The sequence below is a fragment of the Penicillium solitum genome (assembly GCF_028829755.1).
Source record: "Penicillium solitum strain IBT 25940 chromosome Unknown utg000001l_segment0_segment0, whole genome shotgun sequence".
NCBI lineage: Eukaryota > Fungi > Ascomycota > Eurotiomycetes > Eurotiales > Aspergillaceae > Penicillium > Penicillium solitum.
In genome coordinates, this window is record NW_027072121.1 from 8,357,054 (window position 1) to 8,380,486 (window position 23,433).

The 23,433-nt window shown below is 49.9% G+C and overlaps 9 protein-coding genes across 9 annotated transcripts; 4 read left to right on the forward strand and 5 right to left on the reverse strand.

Moving 5' to 3' along the window:
• Positions 1-188: 188 nt before the first annotated feature.
• Positions 189-1,536, reverse strand: N7455_003229 (rRNA 2'-O-methyltransferase fibrillarin family protein; the record flags this gene model as incomplete). The annotated part of the gene is made up of 4 exons (XM_040960940.2): positions 189-716; positions 869-1,054; positions 1,124-1,332; positions 1,464-1,536. 4 exons carry the CDS (start codon positions 1,534-1,536, stop codon positions 189-191), a joined length of 996 nt encoding a protein of 331 aa, XP_040808624.1.
• A 753-nt stretch (positions 1,537-2,289) lies between these two features.
• On the reverse strand, positions 2,290-3,104 carry N7455_003230 (uncharacterized protein; the record flags this gene model as incomplete). The annotated part of the gene is made up of 2 exons (XM_040960931.2): positions 2,290-2,784; positions 2,841-3,104. 2 exons carry the CDS (start codon positions 3,102-3,104, stop codon positions 2,290-2,292), a joined length of 759 nt encoding a protein of 252 aa, XP_040808650.2.
• Positions 3,105-4,897: 1,793 nt separating this feature from the next.
• Positions 4,898-7,229, reverse strand: N7455_003231 (CCAAT displacement transcription factor COY1; the record flags this gene model as incomplete). The annotated part of the gene is made up of 2 exons (XM_040960895.2): positions 4,898-7,047; positions 7,100-7,229. The coding sequence occupies 2 exons, from the start codon at positions 7,227-7,229 to the stop codon at positions 4,898-4,900; spliced, it is 2,280 nt and encodes a 759-aa protein (XP_040808671.2).
• Positions 7,230-7,905: 676 nt separating this feature from the next.
• On the forward strand, positions 7,906-11,762 carry N7455_003232 (uncharacterized protein; the record flags this gene model as incomplete). The annotated part of the gene is made up of 3 exons (XM_040960915.2): positions 7,906-8,056; positions 8,111-10,761; positions 10,818-11,762. 3 exons carry the CDS (start codon positions 7,906-7,908, stop codon positions 11,760-11,762), a joined length of 3,747 nt encoding a protein of 1,248 aa, XP_040808657.2.
• Positions 11,763-11,876: 114 nt separating this feature from the next.
• N7455_003233 (U6 snRNA-associated Sm-like protein LSm7) lies at positions 11,877-12,920 on the reverse strand. The gene is made up of 3 exons (XM_040960892.2): positions 12,642-12,920; positions 12,456-12,527; positions 11,877-12,387 (listed from the first exon to the last, which is right to left on the reverse strand). Exons 1-3 carry the CDS (start codon positions 12,817-12,819, stop codon positions 12,260-12,262), a joined length of 378 nt encoding a protein of 125 aa, XP_040808669.2. The 5' UTR covers positions 12,820-12,920; the 3' UTR covers positions 11,877-12,259.
• A 1,130-nt stretch (positions 12,921-14,050) lies between these two features.
• On the forward strand, positions 14,051-16,128 carry N7455_003234 (Zn(II)2Cys6 transcription factor domain-containing protein; the record flags this gene model as incomplete). Its single annotated transcript, XM_040960878.2, has 2 exons — positions 14,051-14,663; positions 14,729-16,128. 2 exons carry the CDS (start codon positions 14,051-14,053, stop codon positions 16,126-16,128), a joined length of 2,013 nt encoding a protein of 670 aa, XP_040808620.2.
• Positions 16,129-16,930: 802 nt separating this feature from the next.
• N7455_003235 (intradiol ring-cleavage dioxygenase) lies at positions 16,931-17,979 on the forward strand (the record flags this gene model as incomplete). The annotated part of the gene is made up of 2 exons (XM_040960904.2): positions 16,931-17,649; positions 17,709-17,979. 2 exons carry the CDS (start codon positions 16,931-16,933, stop codon positions 17,977-17,979), a joined length of 990 nt encoding a protein of 329 aa, XP_040808672.1.
• A 951-nt stretch (positions 17,980-18,930) lies between these two features.
• On the forward strand, positions 18,931-20,109 carry N7455_003236 (fasciclin domain-containing protein; the record flags this gene model as incomplete). Its single annotated transcript, XM_040960937.2, has 2 exons — positions 18,931-19,293; positions 19,408-20,109. 2 exons carry the CDS (start codon positions 18,931-18,933, stop codon positions 20,107-20,109), a joined length of 1,065 nt encoding a protein of 354 aa, XP_040808647.2.
• Positions 20,110-20,370: 261 nt separating this feature from the next.
• Positions 20,371-23,417, reverse strand: N7455_003237 (PAN-complex poly(A)-binding subunit PAN3; the record flags this gene model as incomplete). Its single annotated transcript, XM_040960936.2, has 9 exons — positions 23,056-23,417; positions 22,864-22,929; positions 22,747-22,798; positions 22,527-22,669; positions 22,368-22,465; positions 21,877-22,062; positions 21,673-21,817; positions 21,464-21,619; positions 20,371-21,404 (listed from the first exon to the last, which is right to left on the reverse strand). Exons 1-9 carry the CDS (start codon positions 23,126-23,128, stop codon positions 20,371-20,373), a joined length of 1,953 nt encoding a protein of 650 aa, XP_040808615.1. The 5' UTR covers positions 23,129-23,417.
• Positions 23,418-23,433: the final 16 nt, after the last annotated feature.

The following is a 23,433-nucleotide window of genomic DNA, read 5'->3' on the forward strand; positions in this document are numbered from 1 at the left end:
ATGACACATTCCAGCGTGTAAAAATTCATCGAAAAGGAAAACTAAATTTTAAGACGCAGCCAAAAGTACATAGGCGGAAATACCTGTCACAAGAAAGGTGGAAAACATTCGATACATCACAGAACACGAGACGCCGAGGGGAACATCAAAAGGGAATGGACATGACCAGAGACCAGAGATTAAGACCTTTATGCGGCGGTACGCTTGTAGATACCAGCGACAATGCAGTGGTCACGCTCGAAGGGCTCGAGAGTCAGCTGCTCCTTGGGCTTAATCTTCTCCTCACGCATCTTCTGGACCTCCTTAGCGAAAACAACCTCGGGCTTGGCTGTGCTGTCAATACAGTTGGCCTTGATGGAGACAATGACACCACCCTCAGCCTTGAGGAACATGTGGGCGTTCAATCCGACAATACGGGCCTGATCGGGCTGGGCAACATCGGCAAAGATGACATCAACCATGGGCACGAGCATACGGTAACGGAGAGGGTGACGGGCATCCTCAACGATGGGGATGACGTTGGTACGGTGAGTGGCCATGCCGATCAGATCACGGCCAGAGCGGTGAGAGAACTCGACGGCGTAGACGTTACCAGTGGGTCCGACAATATCAGCGACGTGAGAAACGGAGGTACCGGAGGCAGCACCGATGTAGAGAACCTTGGAGCCGGGCTTCATGTAGATGTCATCAAGACCACCCAAAACACCAGCAGCCAACTAGAAAAGGGAAGAAAAACGTCAGAAAAAACAGGACTCGATAACAGGCAGTCATGGCTATCGGGACGATATTGAAGAATTCCGAGAGAAAAAATTCGATAAAATCGGCAACGATACCATGTATCTTTAGCCCAGGAGAAGGGAGTATTTACCTTAGAACGGAAGGGGTTCCAGACACGGAACTCGTTCTTAGTGACGGTACCATCCTCAGTTGAGGGACCCTCAACGGAGATACGCTTCTCGCCGTAGACGGCAGTTCCAGGTGTAAGGTTCTTGGTCACAAGCATGTCCTCCTTACCGCCGCGAGCGACGAAGATACCGGCGTGACGGTGAGGCTCCTATTCGCAAGGAAAAAAGATTCCGTTAGTGGCTGATACCCATATCCATGAGAAATTTCCAACACTTACAATGACAACCTTGGCACCACCACGAGCACCGCCGCCACCGCGGGGAGCACCACGGCCACCACGAGGAGCACCGCGACCACCACGGGGAGCACCACGGCCACCTCCACGACCGCCACGGTCGCCGAAGCCACCACGGCCACCACCACGGCCGCCACGATCGCCGAAGCCACCACGACCACCTCCACGGCCACCACGGTCACCGAAACCACCTTTACCCAAGTCAGCAAGGTGAACTGTAATCTCGCAGCAAGAGAGGATCATGGCCATCGGTGCGATAGAATCACCAGCGAGACTTTGGACCTGCATGCTTGCTGCTTCGGATGGACTGGACTGAACAAACCTCGACCACCACCACGGCCACCGCCGCGGTCACCACCAAATCCACCACGTCCACGAGGAGCGAAAGAAGACATTGTATATGTTTTGAGAAAAAAGACTCGGTTGTAAAGGGAGTCAAAGGGGAGGGAGGTTAAGCTGTCGTTTCCGAGTGCTTAAACTGAGTGTAGTTGAAAATTGGAATAAAAGTTCCGAGAGAGTCGATAAAGATGGAGAAAAAATTGGCAACGTATCTGAGATAGTTGGATCAAGCAATTCAAACAGAATTGGCCGCTGACTATCTGTCGGATGCGGATCGATACCGTTGCTGCTCGTTGATGCGGTCGAGATTTTTTTTGCGCCTTTGGGATCTTTCAGAAAATCAGAACGGCGCTAGGTTGTTTGGGGTTTAGCGTGTCCTCCGGGTGAGGACATCACGTGAAGCCTTTCCTCTACGTAGGTGACACGTGACCGGTTAAGCCCTGTATTGTTTGAGAGGCAAAACTGCGATTGAAAAATAGACAAAATGATCGTTGATTGTTTGGTGGTGACATTTTAGGGGTTAATCTGTGAGTAATTGATGGGATTGATCAAAAGGTAAGGTTATATCATGCAAACCCAGAAAAGGGCGTGTGCTCCTGCTGCATAAGCCCTACAGTGGATGAGATGGAACACTACAATCAATGAAAATAGAGAATAACAATTGATCCCTTGGTAACACCAGCTCATGATTGATCATGGAATAAAATAATAGTAAGAAAGTAAGACAGAGCCCGCCCCGCAAATAGAAAAATCGCATCCTCCAATCGAAGTCCCCCTTCTGTATGCACAAACATAACAAAAACAACCAACTACTCCCCAAAGAAGTAGTAGTTTGCAGCATATGGCATTTCAAATGCAGCTGGCATACCCTCACAGGTCTTTGGTGGCGATCCAGCGGCAGTGTTGACCCGATAGACACTCTTATAGTTGCCCACTGTGCCATCGGTAGTAGTGAGGTAGAGCCAAGGTACAGCACCGTACTTCCCTGACACTGCACCTGAGGGTGCATCAATTTCACCTCCTTTCTTGGTCATGACAATGCCATCCTGCTTCTTGGGTGTGGTGTTCAAGTTGAACTCGGGGGTTGTTGCGTCAAAGAAGAAATGGTGACCCAGAAAGTCGAGGTTGGCGGGAGGGAATGAGGCATATTCGTTGGTTGGTAGGGAAATGCTGTAGGCAATGTTGGGGAGATTTGCCAGGAGATCGGGGAAGTTGGCTGCAATGCATGTGGCATTGTAGAGTCTTGCGACAGCTCCTGTCGCCGCGGGCGTGGATTTGGAAGTAGAGTCGGCACATGTATAGTTCTAGTTTTATAATGAGCGATGGTAACGCAATAAGGTATCTCAAGAGCTTGTCATACCTGAGTACCCCGTCCAAGTGCAACGTATTTAGCGTTTAGGCCTGACGGACCGGTCATTCCCGAAGCATAGGAAGGCAGAGCAATCTTAGAGGTTTCGCAAGCCCCTGGGGTTTTGATGTTTTGTTTTGCGGTGTTGATATAATCGCTCACTTTTCCGTAGAAATCTGCCAGTTCATCGTTCCAGTCGTATGCAGCGTCGAGGAAGTTTGTTGGGGCAGCAAGTGATATTGCTGCCAGGCAGATGATGAGAGGAGCAAAACGCATCGCTACTATGTGTTTATGCTAGTAGGTAGAGGTAGAGGGATAGCGAGGTGGTAAATGGGGGTGAGGGTTGTTTTAATCAAGGGTTGTCCAGCAAGCCTTTGATGTAGGTCGTCTTTGATACAGGTCGGGGATGAATAAAGGAGGGAGTTGAGCGAGTTGAAGAAAGGAATGACGAGGGAAGGATTGACATGATAAAATTATACGGGCCGAGGGGCAGATATACATATAGAGGTGGTACCTAATTGCAACTATCCTGCAATTCAAGCATATATCAAAGATAGTAACACAGGTCAGACTCGAAACAACACTGTGCTATTAACAGAGCGATCGATGCAACCTGCAGGTACTAGCAGGGATTAAAGCTCGACCACCGGCTGTCATTGGTGGATGGACGCGCCCAGGGCTGACCCTCCCAGCCTCTTTGGCTTCTGATTTGTCGTCGACTGCAAACAAGTTTTGACTAAATCATGATAGCGACGCGCTAAGCAAAACAACGGGGTTTCCCTTGGCGGTTCAGTTATAGGAGCTTGAACCGAACCAATGTGATGGGCTCTATAAATTCCCCCGGGCTATTAATAAATCTGACTGAAGAACAGTGCCATGTGTGTTGGGCGGTTAGATATGCGAAAATTATTGCCGTTCCAGGCTAGTGTGCAGAGCCAACGATGCTGGGACTGAATCCTAGGATTTGTGCAGAACTCGGGGAAATTGTTGCAGGCATTAGCTACATGGGTCCCGGCACTTATCAAATAGAGCTTGTTCATATTTTCAATCATGCTATAGTCCTAATTGTGCAGTGAACTTATTTACAATCTGTCTTTCAAATGTTAAAACTGCGGAGGCTGGCAAGGCGGGGTTTAGCTTTCCCTCCGGTCTTATTTTTCTTTCGACGTTACATACTGGCGCGTAGATAACGCCATCTTACACAAAGTTGCTCTGACCGCTTGGTTATTATTGTACCTAGCTCGCAACTATCCATGTGATTGCTGACATCTGTTTTTATCATCTGTCGGCATTTTTGCCTGTATTTATTTGACCTAGTCAAGCCACGGATGAGATATATATATACCTGCTAAACCATAATTCTCCGACACAAATGCACCACATCGGAATCAAAACCCGAAGCAGCATCGATCTGACAGGTACCCTAGTACTCAATTGACATATTTGATTACCCAAAACAGAAACCGGCAATGGCCAAGGGAATGTTCTGATATCTCAAGCATAGTTAGTGCCTTGCAAACATCGTACATCAGCCACCAAAACCACTTGGACAAGTGCTATTGCGCGAGTTCCCGCGTTCAATCCGCGGCTTGGCCCTTGTTATCACTTTTGTCTTCCTGCTTCTCTTTCTTTACTGGTGGCGTTGCTCTACATATATTTTTATCTTTCCAATTGACCAATCCAATGGAGTGAGAGTGAGTGTCAAACAGTCAGCTATGGGTTGTGTTGGTAAATTATTCTAGCATTGGAAGGGGATGTAAACTTAGGGCCCGGTCTATTTCGGACACACGTTTATAAATAAAACCTCACTAAACCCATCCACGGATGATATCCAACATCGGAAAGGTCCGAAATCTACGGTTATCTCACTATATTTAGTCACAAACACATGATATTTGCCAGAAATCAAATTTACACACGATGCAGCTCGACCCACATCCCAGAATAGTACAACGTAGAGCAACGCTCAACCCCGAACACCAGGACTTATGGTCAGTCATGAGGAGAAAAAAAAAGAAAAAGGAACTCCGGAGCTCTTCGCTGTAAACATCAGACAAAACCTTAGAACATTAGGTGAAACCTTCCTGCTGCCAGTCATCACCGTGCAGCTGGCCCCCGCTACTCCCCGTGCCTCCTCCGGCCCCACTGCCACTACCGTATGCAGCAGCAGCAGCGCTACCAACGGCGCCCATAGCGCTATGCTTCTCAATCTCCGTCGTGCTCATCATATAGAGCACGGTGAAAAGCAGAAGATGGAGGGCAAAACAGTAACCAGCGAACAGGTTCCGACTCGTCCGGTTGGCAAGAATGACTCGAGTGAGAGAGAAGACAATCCGCTCTGGTAGACTCATGCGTTTGTATGCCCGTGTTGATTCACGGCCCCGGAACGCGGCAAACGGTGAGATTCGAGCCTCATAGGCATTCTGGTATCGGTCGAGGGACAGACCCGAAGGCGTATCTGCAGAGGTATAGACTGACGTCGAGCTGGGAGTGTTTGCAAACGATGATGCAGATGTGGAGGCACCCTGACCGCGACTATAGGTCGAGACATAGCGAGTCTTTTCGTAGAGACTCAGGTTATCCTTTTGAAGCGATGCAACTTCCTGTCGGAGGGACTTGACAGTGGCATATAGCTTTGACAGCTCTTCTTCGAGTTCGGCATTCTTCTTCTTGAAGCGGTCTCGTTGGGCCTGAATCATGGGTAGGAGGCCAGAACCGCCGCCAACGGCTTCCCCTGCACGGATGGATTCCATGGTGTTTGCAGACACGGCACTCTGGTCAAAGCCAGAGATAATGGATGAGGTGGGCGATGATGCGCCACGACGGGCAGAGTGGGGGTATCTTGATGTGTAGGTTCCTGCAACAGACATCGCTGTGGATGGGAATGTGTTTGCAGCCTCATCTTGCACGCGAAGGAGGTCATTTTCAAGAGTAGTTGACAGGGTTCGTGACTTTTCCAGCTCTCCCTTCGAAGTCGAAAGCTCAGTTCGTAGTGCTTCGAGCTGCCCCTGGATGTCGCGGTGCGACACTCGCAGGAGGGTGAGATCATCCGTCAATTTCTTGTTCCGGGCCATAAGGAGTTGCTCCAGGGAGTTCTTGTCTTTGGATTTGGCCCCCTCGCCATTGGCATCAAATGCAGTACCATCGCCAGAACCGTCTCCCGCCTCATCATCATCGCCAGCTGCAAACTCAACCGACCTGATCATCTCCAGCTCCCGGCGGATCTCATCGTAGTCGGCTACCTTAGCTAACCGTGCACGCAACTCTTCTCTTTCCACCGCTGCCTTTGAAGCTGTTCGCTCTGATTGGAGCAGTTTAGCCTCCCAGGTGTGTCGTTCCGAGTCTTTGTCAAATCGTGCGGCATCCAGTTTCCGAAGCAAGGAAGAGTTCTCTGACTGGAGTCGTAGATAATCAGGGTCGTCCTCAACAGAAACTGGACCAGATGCATGTGATGCAGCCTGAGCCAGCTCCAACCGCATTTGTTCATTGCGTGCTTCCACATCAGCCAATCTCAAGCTTGTTTTCTCTAAATCGGCAGAAACGAGCTCGAGCTCAGCTGCAGTAGCGCCACTCCGCGAACCCTCACTATCATCACCCTGATTCTCACCCTCGCCCAGGCGCTGGGAGACTTCATAGCTTGCTTTGAGCTCCTTGATCAATCGATCCTGGTTTTCCACTTTCTCTTCTAAAGCCTTCTCCTTTGCCGCCCAGTTACTTGTCTTTTCTGTTAAGACAGCTTCCCACGATGCTTCGATCTCCTTAGCTCTTGATTCCTGGTTTTCCTCTAGTTTTTTCCGCGCAGCACGTTCCTCCTGCAGGCGTTTCTCGGTCTCCTCTTGTTGCCTGGTGAGACGATCTACCGACTTCTGCAATTGGTCCCGTTCTGAGGTCAGTTTGGGAACTGTATCTTCGGACAGGACAAGGGAGTCGACAGAAGCTTCCAGAAGTGGGTAGGGGTCCGGAGCCTCGGATAATGAAGAGTATAGTTGTAAGAATGAAGACGATGACGTCTTGCCTTGGTTGGTCAAGAGATCGATAAAGGACTGATAGGATTTCAGGAGTGATTTATATTCCGAGAGCTTAGATTCATCATCTAGCTTCTTGTAGTCTTTTGTCTTCTGCGCCAGGTCCTTTCTTTGCACGAGTGCATCGCGCTGTTGTTCGACGAGATCCGTAGCGGTTGCATCGAGTTTTGCGATAGTGTTTGCCAAATCAATTCCTGCTATATGTCAGTAAAGACCCGGCAACATGTAATATTAGATAATAATTACCTCTCCAGGCTGAAATGGCGCGTTGGAACTTGTTGGTCTCTTCGGTCAATTTGCTGGATATGGGTGATTCAGGTTGGTTGTCATGTTGGTCCTGAGGAACTAAACCCTCTGTAATGGCAAATGAATCCATTGTCGGTCCTAACCCCAAGGGTCTGCACTGTCACCCCACATCAAATAGCAGTCCACTAAGGGGAGAGATGGAGATCTGTTATCGCGAGGAACAGGACACGCGGCGCACGGGCCGATATTATTCCGACTGTATGTGCAACGTATGATCTGGAGTTGAGGTTGTTGGATACAAATTTATGACAAATGTGAATGCAAGGGCGAGAGAATACCCGGTGACCTCAAATATGCAGGCTGTATAACAAGTGTGTGGGTTCAAGATGACAGCAATCGACCCGAGGCACCCGTGTAGAACAGTACAATGTAACTATGGCAGGAGATAACGGCCACTAACAAACGGGGATGACCGCCTTACTGACCGCCTTTATGTTCTAGTTTAAATTCACATTTAAAGCTCCATATTGTGTAAATAAAAACCATAAAAAGAGATTCAACAACATCCAGACCCAGGTTGGGTCCAAATATCAGCAATTAATTTCTGATATCAACCTGTATAGTCAGAAATGCACCTTAACAGGCATCTGTAGATCACACCAGATTCTGCCAGACAAAAACCACCAATGCAGTCGTTGTCACACCCCGTCAACTGTGGCCCCCTGAGCTTTGGCCCCAGCTACTGACCGCCCTCACATCGTCACTCTCCAAGCTTGCGGGGAGATGCCTGGAACTACAGCCTCATGATGGCTTCAGACGATGGAATTGGTCCCCGCAAGAGGCGCAGGACCAGTCCGCCAGGGACTGTACCTTATTTGTTACATTCCCTATTTGAAGATGTGCCATTAGCGACCGAGCACAGCTCCGACGTCTACATCACCTGTGTTGAGTACTGGAGTAAGCTCTATTGCTGCCTACTCGATCACTCTTGAGCCGACTAACATTTCACAGATGAAAATTTATATATCGGCACCTCTGCAGCCGAGATCTTGCACTTCGTATGCCTCCCGCCAGCATCCCCAGATGAAGCCGCCGAGCCTACCTTTATACTAGCATCCCGATTACCGATCCTATTCGCCCAGAGTCCCCCAGCGGGCAGTGACCAAGAAGGTGTTCGACAAATAGTTGTCTTATCCTCGGTGAACAAGGCGTGTGTCCTCTGCAATGGCACTGTTACGTTCTACATGCTGCCGGAGCTCAGCCCGGCTTTTGGAGCCACAAAGGTCAATAACTGCCGCTGGATCGGTGGATTGGATCTCAACTGGGATGCAGAGGAAGGCGAGGATCCGACTATCATGATTGCTGTGCAGAACAGGATCATGCTGGTCCAGATTGGGGATGAGGCGCGACGGATCAAGAAGATCGAGTTTCCTGGTTGCTTAACTGCGGCGCGACGAGGAACGATTGCATGTGCTGCAGATACACATTCATACTCATTACTTGAAGTGGCACACCAGCAGAAGATTCCGCTCTTCCCAATATCTTCTTCGAACGAGGTCTTTGAGTCGGGGCACGTGGAAGATATGAACCCAGCACCCCGAACTCCGCTCAAACGTTCACCGTCTTCCTCCTACCCCACTTCTCCACCGAGTGATGCTTCAGGACACGGCAGAAGCTCTAGTTTGAATGCGTTCGTGGGAATGCTCTCACCGCAGGCACAAGCGGCTCAGCTAGATAGATCACCATCAGGGACACCTGATCCTTTCACATCTACCGGGGAACCCAGAAGATCAAGCTCGGAGGAGCGAGAGGGGAACAGCTCCCCCAAGTCTCCCAGTGACCAAGAGCCGGTCAATAACTCTCCCACCAACGACAGCTTGAAGCCCCTACCGCCTCTACCTCCGCCAACAAAGCAAGGCTCGAAGCGCCTCCAGCCTCATGTGGTGTCCCCAACGCCTTCTGAGTTTTTACTTGTAACCGGAACCGAGGAAACAGAACCGGGCGTTGGAATGTTTGTCGACATGGACGGTGAAGTTGTTCGGGGTACAATTAACTTCCACAGATTCCCAAAGTCTGTTGTGATTGATACAAACGAGAATGATGAAATGTTCCAGACTAGTGAAGACGCTAGAGAGGAGTTTGTTCTCGCTGTAATCGAAGACGAAGACGAAGATGCTGGAAAGTCTCGAACAAGACTCGAAATCCAATGTTGGGACGACGACCCAGGGGAGACCGAGCGGACCAAGAGGTGGTTAGAGATCCCATCCCCCGGAGAGACGCAATCTACTCAAGTTGGCTTGCGACACACCCTCAGCGCTAGCCATCTTGAGCTCAATGAAATCGGGCAGCTTCTGCGGATGGTCCGTCTCAAAAATTCCACGCTGCCCCCACATGTGTCAGTAGCAGATTCAAGAACGCAGGCATCCATCGAGCACTCTCAGAAGGAGAAAGAGCTGTTCGATTTACAAGAAATGACCGACTCGGAGGGATCCAAGAAGAGCGACAGTTCAGCCACCCAGGGCTGGGAGGCTCAGCGTGATGCAGAAGAAGCAAGATTTGCACATGGACTGGGAAAAGTGCAAAGCAGTCTTGTCATGTGGTCTGGATCTCAAATATGGCGCGTACTGCAGAATCCATTGATTGTCCAGCTCGAGGACACCTTGCAGAGGGCCCAGGAGACGGAAGAGAACGAGCACACTGTGCTGCGTAGGGACGCCATTCTGGCTCTGCTACTGTCCGTCCAGGACACCGAGCCGAAGACCGAGGCTGAATTCATTGGATTGAGCTATGTGAAACAAAAGGCCAGCCTTATGCTTTATGGTGACCTACTCTCCATGCAGCCAGACGACCGCAATGCCGCAGTAATCGATGGCACCGAAAAAGCGCTACTGGCAGGTAACCTTGACCCGCGTCTGGCATTGCTCTTTATTCCTCTGTTGCGATGTGAGGTTTTGCAGGGGCCTCAGGGTATATGGATACACGCTGGGCTGGCAAGCATGGCGGAAAAATATATTGAACAGGTCGGAAAGATAGGCGTTCAATCCTCTGGACTGGATGCTTCTCGCAGTCCTGTTCTCAACATGGTGAAGCGGTTCCTTCTTTCCTGGCAGCAAAAGCGCGGATATGGCAGTATCACCGATGAGACATATGTTTTGGATAGCACAGATGCCGCGCTGTTGCACCTGACTTTGGAACAAGATGCGTACCTGACGCGAGATCAGCGGGCTGCATCGCCAATTCGCCCTGAGTTGAATAGACTGGTCGATAATTGGAAAGGCAATTTCGACCGAGCAGTGATGCTCCTGGAAACATACAAGCGGCTCTATGTACTAAGCCGTTTGTATCAAAGTCAAAAGATGTCTCGAAATGTTCTCAAAACCTGGCGACGAATTGTCGACGGGGAGACTGACGCTGGCGGAGAGGTCTCTGCGAATGGCGTGGAGACGCAGATGCGCAGGTACTTGGTCAAGATCAAGGATGTGCAGCTGGTTGAAGAGTATGGTTCTTGGCTGGCTGAGCGGAATCCCAGTCTGGGCATCCAGGTATTCGCAGACAATGCCAGCCGTGTTAGACTGGAACCGGCGGATGTTGTTGCTTTACTCAAGGAGCGAGCTCCAAACGCGGTCCAGGTCTACCTAGAGCACCTGGTATTTGCAAAGAATGTGAGATGTCCCATTGTCTTGTTCCATGAACACATATAACTAACCCGTGAATATAGTACACGCAATATGCCGACGATCTGATCTCATACTACTTAGACACGGTACTCTCTGTGCTCGAGTCATCCCCCGAAGCACGAACTTCTTTGGCCGACTCCTACTCAACCTATCGAGCCCTGCGTGCCCCTAAACCGACATACCTAAACTTCATAATTGAGAACACCCCCACAGAGCCCTGGTGGCAGTCCCGACTCCGATTACTTCAGCTGCTGGGTGGCATCTCCAGCTCCCAGTTTACCTCCCAACCCCTCCCAACAGGAATCAGCTACTCAATCCCCAACGTCCTCACCCGCATCGAGCCATTCCAGAACGAGCTCGTCTCAGAATGTATTATCCTCGATGGCCTACAAGGCCACCACGGCCCGGCCCTCCATCTTCTCACACACGGGCTAGGCGACTACGACTCCGCGATCCGCTATTGTCTCTTCGGCGGCCCGCGTAGCTCTTCTTCCTCTTCAACAGGCACCCCGCCAGAACTAGCAGGCTACACCCTACAAACAACGCTTTTCCGCCACCTGCTCGACGAGTTCCTGCACATCGAGGATCTGTCCGACCGCATCGAGCGCACAAGCGATCTCCTTGCGCGCTTCGCGGCATGGTTCGATGTCCGCGAAGTCCTCGATCTTGTTCCGGAGGACTGGAGCGTTGATATTCTCGGCGGCTTCTTCGTCCATGTCTTCCGAACTCTTGTGTCGCAGACTCGCGAGACCCGCATCGAGCGTGCCCTTAGCGCGGGTCTAAATCTGCGCATCGGTGCCGAGTATATCGATGGCATGGAGAAGGTTGGGCCCTGGGTCGAGGAGGCAGAGGGGGTTAGAAGGTTGAAGGATGCACAGCCGCGGCAGGTTTCCTTGCCAACCGATGGCCCTGCTGATGATGCTTCTGATGACTCCGCCGAGTTTGGAGAGACGGTGGGGCCTACATCTGGGGAAGTGGGCCAGTAGATCGATGACCAGGGGGTGTGTACAGGATAGTACAATATGTGGATATGTTATGTTGGCTTATAATCTATGATACCTACGCAGTTTGCTTGGATAATTTTCGTGTTGACTTTGTTATTTTTTTTTTTTTTTTTTGGTTATATCCTAGTTTGGTTTTGGCGCTATGTATCATGAGCCGATCCCCAAATTCATCATCTCCTTCCGCGGAAAGAAAAGAGAGACGAGAAAGACAGACCTGCACAACAGTAGACAGTCCTATCATGCACATTTCAAGTCAACAGAAAAGAAAAAAAGCGATACCATCATATTGCGTTCGTTCCCTTCGTAGCTACTGATGAGCGTATGTTCCGGCGCACGCCGAAAGCCAGTGGGACATTAAGGTGTGTAGTGTTTTGAAGCTCCAACCAGATCCAGGATGTCGATTTCCCGAAATGACATCCCGATCCGGAATGAAATGAAATCCGGAAAGAGGATAATATGTCAGAAAGAGAGGTTTTTGTTTACTCTTCTGCTTGCAAGAAAGGGTTGGGGATCTCCTCGCTGCCATCGGCGGGGGAGATCAGTACGATCAAAGTACCACGGGCGACGATGAGACCCATTGAGCGGGTGGTGGTGTTGCCCTCCTCATCTGTGGAAGTTAGTATATAAGAAGCAGGGATATAGAGATTAGATTCAAGTAAGAAACTTGGAACTCACCACGCATGGTTTCCTTAACGTTGTCGAGGACCAGGTTCATCAGCTGGTCGTAACCCTTGAGGGTACCGGTGACTGTTATTAGTTAGCATATATAGTTCGTATGTGACGATGAGGTCATTAAAGACCAAAAATAGAAGAAAATGCAAAAATAGAAAGCATTGATGAGAAAATATCAATCCAACATACCCTCACGACCACCGTTAAACTTCACTTGAACCTCCTTGTCCATGTACTTGTTGAGATCCAGGATGTTTTCCTTTTTGGGCTTCTCCTGTGCACCGCCACCACCGCCACTTTTCTGCTGGCCCTGGCCGCCACGGCCTCCACGACCGCGACCGCCTCGGAATGAGCCTCGTTCAGACATGGCTGTGTAAATTGAGGGATTTAGAAAAATGCAGGAAGAGATTAGAGGGTAGTAAGATTGGATCCGAGAGATACAGACGGGTAACTCGGTATCTCTTGTGTATGGGGGGGGGGGGATAGCGGAAGGTACAAGCAAGGTGCGCGTATATGAGGGATTTTTAGGTGGAGAGTGGCCTCAGGCACTCAGGCATGGTGGAACGTGGAGTCCGCCTTTCAAGGCTGGTATGGAGATTACTAATTACCATTGTATTATTGCAGTTGATAGCTACGACGGATCCCGCCCGGAAGTATTTTACAGGTATTTTACGGGTATCTTTATCTCCGATCTGAATACTTATACATTAATCGAGTGCTTTTTGACATTCCTTTCTTCTACTCAATGTTACTTCTATCTATGGAGTACATCTATGTACATGATTTATTTATCTCTTTACTGATATTTTTTTCGAGTAATCTGATCTTAGGCCAGATGATTATTGTGATTGTTGTGATTCCCTCCGAGCTCCCGGGACCAAAATGTTTCAGCCCGCTGGCCCCGTTCAGGCATCAGCGAAAAGACATCTCCACAAAGCTCAAGGCTTAATTTCAGCGATGGAACGATAGATATGAACCTATAGAACGAGCTCGGTGTCTGGGTGATTATGTAGACTTATCTTTACAGGAATGTGAGACTAAAGGCAAGGCGTAACTGTTGTACACCTGATTGATCAGCGTATCGTAGGCCAGCGGAACCCTCCGGCGGGACTCCGCTGAGGGCCTCCAAGGTGACGAGGCACGGTACTTTGGAAGTAGTTCCTCACATTGCGCAAGTTGCAATCGGAATCCCTGTGACACTATTCGTCAATATCGTAAACGAGAAACAAATAAAATAATACAATAACATAAAATAAAATAAAATAAAATAAATATAGAGACCCTCCGAGTGCCGGGCTCCCCCCAACGGAAACCCAGATCACGTTTTTCCTCTCCACTCCCCGTGCGCTGTTCCGTCCCTCTGTAGCCCTACGCTTCTTCTCCTTTCATTTCTTCTATGGATGTTGCTTGAGTCTTATTAAAGGAGTTAACCTGCCGGTTTCTCTCCGCGCAAGTCCGGTTCATCTCCGCGCAAGTTTTATACTTCGCGCTCTTATCTAACTCTCCGCGACTTCCTCTCTTCCTCAATCTCCAATCTCTTTCCATATCCCAACCCAGCTCTAGGGTGTCTACGGGGTCTGTTCCCACTCCCACCCACGATGGAATCCCACACTCCAACGGCGGAATCGTCCCACAAACGGCCGAGATCTCCCAGCGCCGCCGATCACGGCATGTCAAAAATGCCCAAGACGCACTCGAACCACCTGCAGATAAACTATCTGGCACGGCAATACCCTGACAACCTACCCCTCGTTTCCGTCGATGACACCATGCCCGCGATCGTCCATCTGCTTGGCGAATACGACGGCGTTCTACACCGGCACGAGAGCATCGCTGGAAATCTGGGCGCATGCCCGCTCGGTCCGATCTTGATCAAGCGATTCGAGCGTCTGTTCGACGGACCGCCGCAAGTGTTGAAATCCCATGGCAAAGATGGACCTACAGTGACTTGGCTCGACGTGGTCGAATTCGCAAAGAGTAAGCCCGAACAGTTCAATCTGGAGAAGTCGCGCAACGGCGTGCGAGTCTGCCAGTTCTACACCAAGCAATGTCGTGTGGAAATCAGCGAGGAGGATTTCGTTTTGATTGCGTCCGGTATGCCGCAGAAGATGATCCCGCCCCAGCCTATTATCGAGGATGAGGAAAAGGAGCTGGGCGCACTGGAGATTCTTGAGAAGAACTTGCATCACATAACCCAGATGGCTGATCAAGGTAAACAATCATTATATACATATCTCAGCTTATGACGTATTCACTAACAATACTTATGTACTCAGTCTCTGCTCGAGCAAGACAGCTTAACCATCGTTTGAAGAATCGCCGCAATGCTATTGTCACCCGACGAGAGAACGATGCTTCTCTACATGGGCAATCCCGAAATGCCACCGAAATCTGGCGCGATGCCAACGGTCATGGCCCAGGAAATGGCCATGTATCATCTCACCCTTCTCCGTCTGGTTTCGTCGCTGTCAACGCTCATCGTCCAGAGGGCGAGCACACCGAGGAGAACCCTCTGTCATCCCAATTCATGTTCTCACAATCCACCGATAATGTCACCATGATCAACGGTCAATCGATCAAAGGTGCCTCCCCAACAACCCGTGCAGACTTGATGAAGAGGTTTTTCACAACAGCTGACCGTCATGCCCGCGGCTATGACGACGCAGCAGCCCCAGTCAACCCTCAACCACTCCCTCGGCCTCGTGGCACCGACCCAACAGACTACAGTCTCTACAACCCCGCGACGGCAACCGCAACTGCAACCCCAACCACAGCTACAGCCGCAACTACAGCTGCAACTACAACTGCAGTCGCCATCCCAAACACACCATCCTCCCTCCTCCCGCCGCCAAAATCAATCCACCAAGAAAAAGACGACGGAGGCCCCTTCAAGCTAGAAATGATAGCCCGAATGGAAGAGCTCCAGCGAGGCGAGCGCGTAATCCCACCCTGCGACCGCTGCCGCCGCCTCCACATGGACTGTCTCAAGAACCTCACAGCCTGCGTTGGCTGCACAAAGAAACACGCCAAATGCTCCTGGCGCGACGTCAAAGAAGAAGAAGTCACAGCAATGCGGGCGGGAATCACCACATCAACGACATCCCACGAGCGCCCGGACAACGACCGCTCCACCTCAACCCTCACCCCACCCCAGTACGGTATGGGTCCACTGCCCCCGATCTCCGCTGAGCGTGAACATCGCCGAGAACCGCCCTTCGAACCAGAGAGGCAGGCCTACTACTACCACAACCGACGCGAGTCGGCCCCCTCCGCCCCGAACCTGGCTCTTGGGTCTACGGTTCCGATGGAGCTTCCTTCAAGTAATAATTCACCACGACGGGCTGTGAGTGAGACAGAGAATAGAGATCGTCCTCGTGTCCCTGCTCGTGCCGTGGATCGCTTTGAAGATGATGATCCCGATGCCAATCAGCGGCTCAAACAGGCTATTTCGGATACTGTGAATCATCACACTCGTGTTGCTGCCGCTGTGCAAGAGAGGGAGCGTGGTGCGGAGCGTGCTGGCGAACACCAGGCTATTATTCTTCCTGCTCCAAACCAGGCTCCGACTTCTGGTGCTGGCGCTTACGACCGAGAACGTGAACGTGAACGTGACCGTGAACGGGAGCGGGAGGCTGATCGTGATCGTGATCGTGATCGGCGTATGGTGCATGCGTAAAGCATTGGCTTTTCTACTGTTTCGTGTACAGATTTTCTTTTGTTTTTATATAGCCGTTGGCAAAATTGGCTGGGCGTGGGAGTACTGTGTTGGATATCCCTCTGATTAGCGTTATTTTTTTTTTCTTTTTGCTTCTTCCATCTAAATATCTTCTCTCGATCTCTTGTAAATACATACCCTCGTCTACTTTTATCCAATAAGCAAGGTTTCCGCTGTATTCATATGCCATTGCTTTGTTTGTATGTTTAGTATGTCTAGGTACTTACATATATATAACATATCTTGATACTAGAAAATCTATAGATAGTCCAAGCCATCTAGTTCGGATATAAGGTCTTTAACCATTGTGTTGTATCTTAAGACACTATATTTACTTCGCACATCCGTTAATAGATATTTTTTTACTACTGTTAGTATAACTAGACAGTAATAGAATTTATTACCCCAGGATTAGAAGCTTAAAGACATCCGGATATATTCTCTGCCCCGAAGACATCCGTCGGATCTCCCCATAGAAGATACTCTATTAACCCTACTCATCCCCGGCATATAAATCCGATTTTACATCCGACGGGGGATTAGTGGGGTCCTTGCGGGGTGAAAAGGTTTCCATTTGGGATCTTCTGATTGAACAACAGAACGAACCTCCAATGTTTGTATCTCCTTGGGGAAAGTAATGACCGCACCCCACCGATTCCTATAACATATAAACACCTTGACCCCGGATTCTCTACATAGCTCTAAAAACCATTTACTATCTCCCTATTTCAATATTTCCCTCTATACAAAACCACAGCCCACAATGGATCCTTCCAAAGTCAAGATCCCACCAATGAAAGACCAAACAGTGGACAACATCACCGACAATGTAATCACAATCAACAGTCTCTGCGAAGACCAACGCATGAAATATATCCTCGAACGCCTAGTAACCCACCTCCACGACTTCGCCCGCGAAACCCGTCTCTCCAGCGACGAATGGATGACCGGCCTCCGCTTCCTGACAGAAGTAGGCCAGATCTGCACAGACGTACGACAAGAATTCATCCTGTTGTCCGACGTCCTGGGTCTATCTATCCTAGTCGACTCAATCGACCACCCAAAACCTAAGGGATCTACAGAGGGGACAGTGCTTGGTCCCTTCCACACGCACGACGCGGAGGAAATGCCCGCTGGCGATTCCATGTCGCATGATCCGAAAGGCGAGCCACTGCTCGTGGTTTGTACGCTGCGTGATTTGCAGGGGTTGCCCGTCGAGGATGTCAAGATTGATATCTGGGAGACGGATTCTACGGGTCATTATGATGTTCAGTATGCGGGGAGAGAGGGGCCTGATGGGAGGTGTATTATGCGCTCGGATCACACTGGTGTCTTTTGGTTTAAGGCTATTACGCCTGTGCCGTATCCGATTCCTCATGATGGGCCTGTTGGGAAGTTGTTGGAGAAGTTGCATCGCCATCCGTATCGGCCTTCGCATATGCATTTTATGTTTGAGAAGGAGGGTTATGATCATTTGGTTACGTATGTTTTGGATTCGTTGGAGGGAATTGTGAAAGTATATCATGCTAACTTGGTTACAGTGCTCTCTACCTCCGCAATGATCCCTACGAAACATCAGATGCTGTCTTTGGTGTCAAGGATTCCTTGACTGTGGACATTGGCAAGGCTGATGCTGAAATTGCGAAGAAATATAATGTCCCTGAAGGTCATCCTCTTCTCACATATGACTTTGTGCTTGTGTCTGACGAAGAGACGAGCAAGTTGCGTGCGCACAACTCCAAGGTTGCGCTGGATAAGCTGGGTCGGAAGGTCAAGATTGTCAATGGGCTGCCTGTGCCGGACCTGGATTAAATGCTAAATGCTATTACGAGAGAAAAGTGCACGGGAGAAATATCAAATATCACTTGATCTATATCTGTATGAGTTTGGCTAGGAACTATTGTATTTCTTCCAATATCGTCCAGTTTTCGTCGGATAACAAGAAGAGAATTAGAATTATATGTGAATACAAGATCTCGACAAAGCAAGTGAATCCCGGAACTAAGACTGCCAAATATAACCCGAATGTCTGTATTCCGCTGGTCTTCAGTCTTGATTGGAATATGTAACATGTTCTCAGCGATGACCTTGCTCTTATTGACCAAGTTGTCTCTCGAGTCTGTGCACTGTACGATGATCGGACTGGCGAGGATTGAACAGTTTGCATCTAGGCTATCCAATGTAGTTGGTCAATTTATACCACTGGTACAACCAGAAACCAAGACAGTTGAGGGGGTTCCGATGGGGCCATTTGCGTGTATATAGACACTTTACTATGGCTTGATAGAACATCTGCATTTGGCACCGATTTCCCGTCGATATCGACACTATGCGTTCCACTTATATTTTCTTGTTTGTGGCAGCTTCATTGGCCTCGGCCTTTGTCATCCCGGATGAGAGTATCCTTGCGGAGATAGTCCCCGAGACTCGAGCCGCGAATGATCCGCTATCTAAAGCAGGGGGTGAGATAAAGGGAATCTCACCGGATGAACATAGAGGTCGGGGAAGACACGGAGACTGGCGCGATGACGATGGATATCCCTCGCACGGAGATTGGTCCGGGTACGACGAAGATCCGCACGGGAGATGGCCCGGTGGTGATCGTCCCAGGCACGGGCAATGGCCTGGACACCGAGATGACGATGAAGGCAGACACTACCCTCCACACCCAGGACACGGAGGATGCAGAGACGACCACGACCACGACAGACACCAACCAATCGACGCATGTCCAGGCCCGCTCTGTCACGCAGACAAAACAACATGGGAACTCATCAAATCAACGAGCATACATCCCGACTCGCTGAGCTCCTCGCCGACGATAAAGACCTGGTCAAGATCCTTAACAGCACAACGGCAAATCACACCTTCTTCGCCCTGACAAACCATGCCCTAGAGGGACTTCCACGACGAAATAGCCCTAATCCAAAGTTCATGTCCAGCTTGCTGCGGTATCATATCCTGCCTGGTCGATTATCCATCGAGCATATCGCAGGCCACGGGACGCTACCGACGAAGCTGACAGAACCAGCTCTGGAATCGCGGTTGCCGCAGAGGATTGTTGTTCGAGAGCATCATAACGGAGTGATGTTGAATAGGGGGAGTAGGGTCGTTGCAGCTGATATGGTAAGTAAAATACAATGTGAAACACAACCTTGGGATATCTCTTGTATGATGTGTATGGCACACATGAACATAGGCACACAGGCATATGCATGTATGTACTAACCGGACACCCAGAAAACCAAAAACGGCATAATCCACGTAATAACCAGTCCCCTGCACCCACCCCCCGAGACACGGACAATGCTACACCAAGCACCAGCCGATTTCAGCACCTTCACGCTGGCGCTAGCACGCACGAAACTCACCTCCAAGCTTGATCCGGCACAGCGACAGAGTGGGACAACCTTCGCACCCACGAACGCTGCGTTTAGACGGCTCGGGGAGCATGCTAATCGATTTCTGTTCTCGACGCAGGGTGAGAAGTGTTTGCGTGCGTTGATGCAGTATCATATCGTGCCGAATCGGACGCTGTACTCGGATGTTTTGTATGGTATGAATGGGAAGGCTCATGGGTTGTTTTCTGGACATGGTAATGGGAATGGGTACGGGGGTAAGGGTAGGAGCAAGGGCGACAGTGGGCTAGAGGAAGAGTATGCGAATGTTCGACTTAGGACTCTGTTGAAGAAGAGGGATTTGGAGGTTGATGTTAAGAAGGGGCTTGGTGAGGTTGAGATGCGGGTTAATGGGTTTGGTAGGGTTGGACGGTTGGATTTGTTAGCGAGAGATGGGGTGGTGCATGTTTTGGATCGGGTGTTGGTTCCGCCGAGGAAGATTCAGCATAAAGATGAAGGCAAAGATGGAGAAGAACTAATGATCAACGAACTTGTGGAGAGGTTGGATGGCTGTGGCTATGGAGTGACTCGCGGTGAATTGTGAGAAATGTCTACAGGCTTACGGTCAAATAAAACAATTTGAAGTTATTCATTCGTATGTTTGTATTTCAATCACGGTGGCGAGATCGGTGCTTGCAAAATGACACAAAAGATGTAACCCTTGAGTTGACCCCCTTGAGAAAATGCTTCTAGTTGACAGCCTGTCAAACCAGAGACATGAGCATCAAACAGGTGGTCAGAAATCGCAAGCAGCAAGCAACTTGAAACCATAACGATTACCACACGTAAGTGTTTCGAAGACTCGCTAGTGCATTCGTCTAGCCGGTTTCATCAGAGCCTGGAAGGAAGACTCGAGAGCTTTCTTGACCTCCTTGTAGCTGACAATGAAGGAACTCTGCTCGTCGCGACTGACCAAATGGATCTTCTCGTCAGTTCCCGCATCGAGCTTGTTCAAACAAGTGAGGATATGGCCAAGATCAACCACCGCATCACCTTGGCCATCTACCGAGTGGAAGACGTAATCACGGAAAAGCTTCAGGAAGTAGCGTTCTCCGCTCTCCGACCAGCGCTGGTCAAGTTCATATTCAGGACGTTCATTGACGAGCCCGAGTTTGCTCATCAGGCGCACAATTCGTCCATTCTCCAACTCACGGCCGAGATCAGAGTTCAGCTGATCATCCAGGTGGAGTGCCGAATCAAAAGTCGACATCAGCTGGGAGGAGATGCCAGTGATAAAAGTGTCGATAGTTCGCTCCTGATCCATTTGCAGTCCACTCAACAGCCAGAACACAGAGTTCTTCAACTGAGGGCTGTAGGCGCGAGTGAAATGTTCCATAGCTTTGGTGGGGTTTTGGGTGACAGCAGTGAGCGAGTTGGCGCCAAGGGCGACAATCATTTGGCCAAAGTTGACCAGATCCTGTCGCTGGAGGTCGGCCACAGTCCGCTGGGCATCGAACTGCACCACATCAAGAATAGCGCAGGCATTGATGCGGACACGGGTCTTGGCGGTAAGCAAAACCTTGCTAGGCTCGAGAACTCGAGCAGCAAGACCATTGGCGTGAATTGCCTTGAGTCCATTGGCGATCTGAGTCATGTAGCCCCAGAGAATTTGCTCAGGGATATGAACATTGGTGTGGCGGCCTGGAAAGCGGGTTCCAGCGTTTAGATGCTGGTCTGCAAGTGTCTTGGACAGTGGGTGGTAGTCGGTCACAAAGATCAGAGAACTGTCTTGGAAGCTGCGGCTAGTAAATGCATCGTGAATGGTCACCACACTGGCGTTGCAGACACGCTTCCAGGCTTGGACAGAACGGATAGCCTTCTCATTGGTCAGGCGGTAACCTATCAAGATTAGTGGGAAGCTACAAAAAAAAGAAAAGGAGGTGGGGAGATTGCCATACCCTCAAGTCTGCGAAGAGCATAAAAGGTGCCATCTTTGCTAGACTGGGCCTTGTAGATCCAGCTCGGATAGCCAAAGGTCGCAGCATTCTTCTGGTGACTGAGATCCAGAGGGACAAGGGAATGGAAGTAGTCGACCTGGGCAGGAAGTTGGGTGTCTTCGAGTTCATCAGCATGAGTATAAATCATTGTCAATTGCGATCCATCATACTAGGGAGAGTTTGAAGAGTAGCTGCAGATTTCTTCTGCAGTTCTTCGCGCAAGTCGTTGGGGATAAAGAGATCATGCACGTTGCGCTGGTATCCCAATGTGTTCTGGCTGTGAGGGCCAATTGGGGCATAAAGATGGTACTGAATCTATTGGGTGGTTAGGACTCATTAAAACAAAGATAATAATATATTGGATACCAACGCACCGGTTGCTGGAATCCAGTTTGATTTGCAAAGAAAGCACCTCCCATCGCACCAGTAGGGTCGTGGGAGTAAGGGTTGCCAGAAACAGGGCCAACAGCACCGGGAGTCATGGGAGTTGGGGTGGTCACAAAAGGATCAAATGCACCCGTGGGGGCAATTCCTCCGTTTCCATTGCCCTGAAGAGGTGTCTGGGTGGGAGTATTAGCACGGTTGCATAAAGCAGCGTTGAAAAGCGGAGGGACGTCGTGTTGAGGCAGATGGGAAGTGAAGTACCGGGGGGTCTCAGAACGCCCCGGATCAAATTCCGCTGCCCTGGCAGACAATCCACCCAGCACCATCGCGATGGTAGAGATGATGATAAGAATACGGTCGATGCAGGGAGGGGGGAAGAGAGAGAGAGAGAGAGAGATTGGGATGGTTAAGAAAGAAAACAAGGAGCAATCCATGGGTGAGGGAACTCGAATAGTAACCCAAGAGGGCAGGGACGACTGACCACGTGCTCAAAGCCCTGAGGAACAAATTCCTGCACATCGGCCACCGCCCAATCTTGCACTGCTTCTGACCGCGTTGTTGGCGTACTCGTATTTGAACCTTTTTCTAACGTCAGTGGATGCGCTTGTAACCTCCCTGCCTCTCCTCACAAAGCACGTACGTGATGATGTTGTTCGAGGTTGGAAAGGAGCTGCACTAGCAGCTTTCGGAGATATAGCGGTGGACTTTTTTGGTGCTGATACACCGTTTCCAGACAGTAGGGATGGGGTGAAACTAGGTGAGTCGACATTGAACCGCTTCTTGCTATCAAACGAGACAGTCCTTGTTAGCAAAGCTCGTCTGCTTTTTGTCTAAAAGACTGATTTCGCATCGCATCGCACCTGTCCGACTGGTTTGCATTGAGCTTTGACGGGTCATGATTGAAAGCACAACCTGGATACAATAGTTCCAAATCAGCTTCAACACACATGCTGGCCGTGATCAAGAGTTGCCAATACCTTTGTCTTCATAGCGGCATCGCCCATAGATGGTCACGTTGCGGCACAATGTGTCTTTCGCATTCTCTATCAAGCAAAATCATTGTTGTCAGCAACTCCGTCCGTCCCAAATTTGGCATTTATCTCTGGCTTGCCCATCTCAGACCTGCAATGGAAGTGAGATGCTAGCCTTTGACTTCGAATCACACTCACCGCGGCTCTTCATTTTCGGTGATCCTGTCGTCCGACGAGCATCCTCCAATGGAGGCTTTCCGGCAGACGCCATGATATCTGGCTGATACCCACTTGATGGTGCGGATCAGCGCAAAAAGATCCCCATTGAAACCGGAGTCGGTAGAGAACAAAGGATGCTATTGGGTGAAAACCGCATTCCCCTGCTTTGATCCTATATAAATTCAAGTCACCAATAGACCATGCGATTGGCGGCGGGTCAATTCCGGGAGAGCCCACGGACGTCGGGCGGTACCTCAACCGATAACAATAGGCATGAATGGAATATAAGGATAAGACCAAAGTCGTCTCTCATCCCAAGGAATGATTAAGAGCGACAGAACCGATGGAGATGAAGAC

Coding starts and splice junctions, on each gene's coding strand:
- N7455_003233 (XM_040960892.2), bottom strand. CDS start 12,819: ATGTCTGAACGAGGCTCATTCCGAGGCGGTCGCGGTCGTGGAGGCCGT. Junction 12,528..12,641: donor GTTTAACGGTGGTCGTGAGG/GTATGTTGGATT, acceptor AACTAATAACAG/TCACCGGTACCCTCAAGGGT. Junction 12,388..12,455: donor CGTTAAGGAAACCATGCGTG/GTGAGTTCCAAG, acceptor TAACTTCCACAG/ATGAGGAGGGCAACACCACC.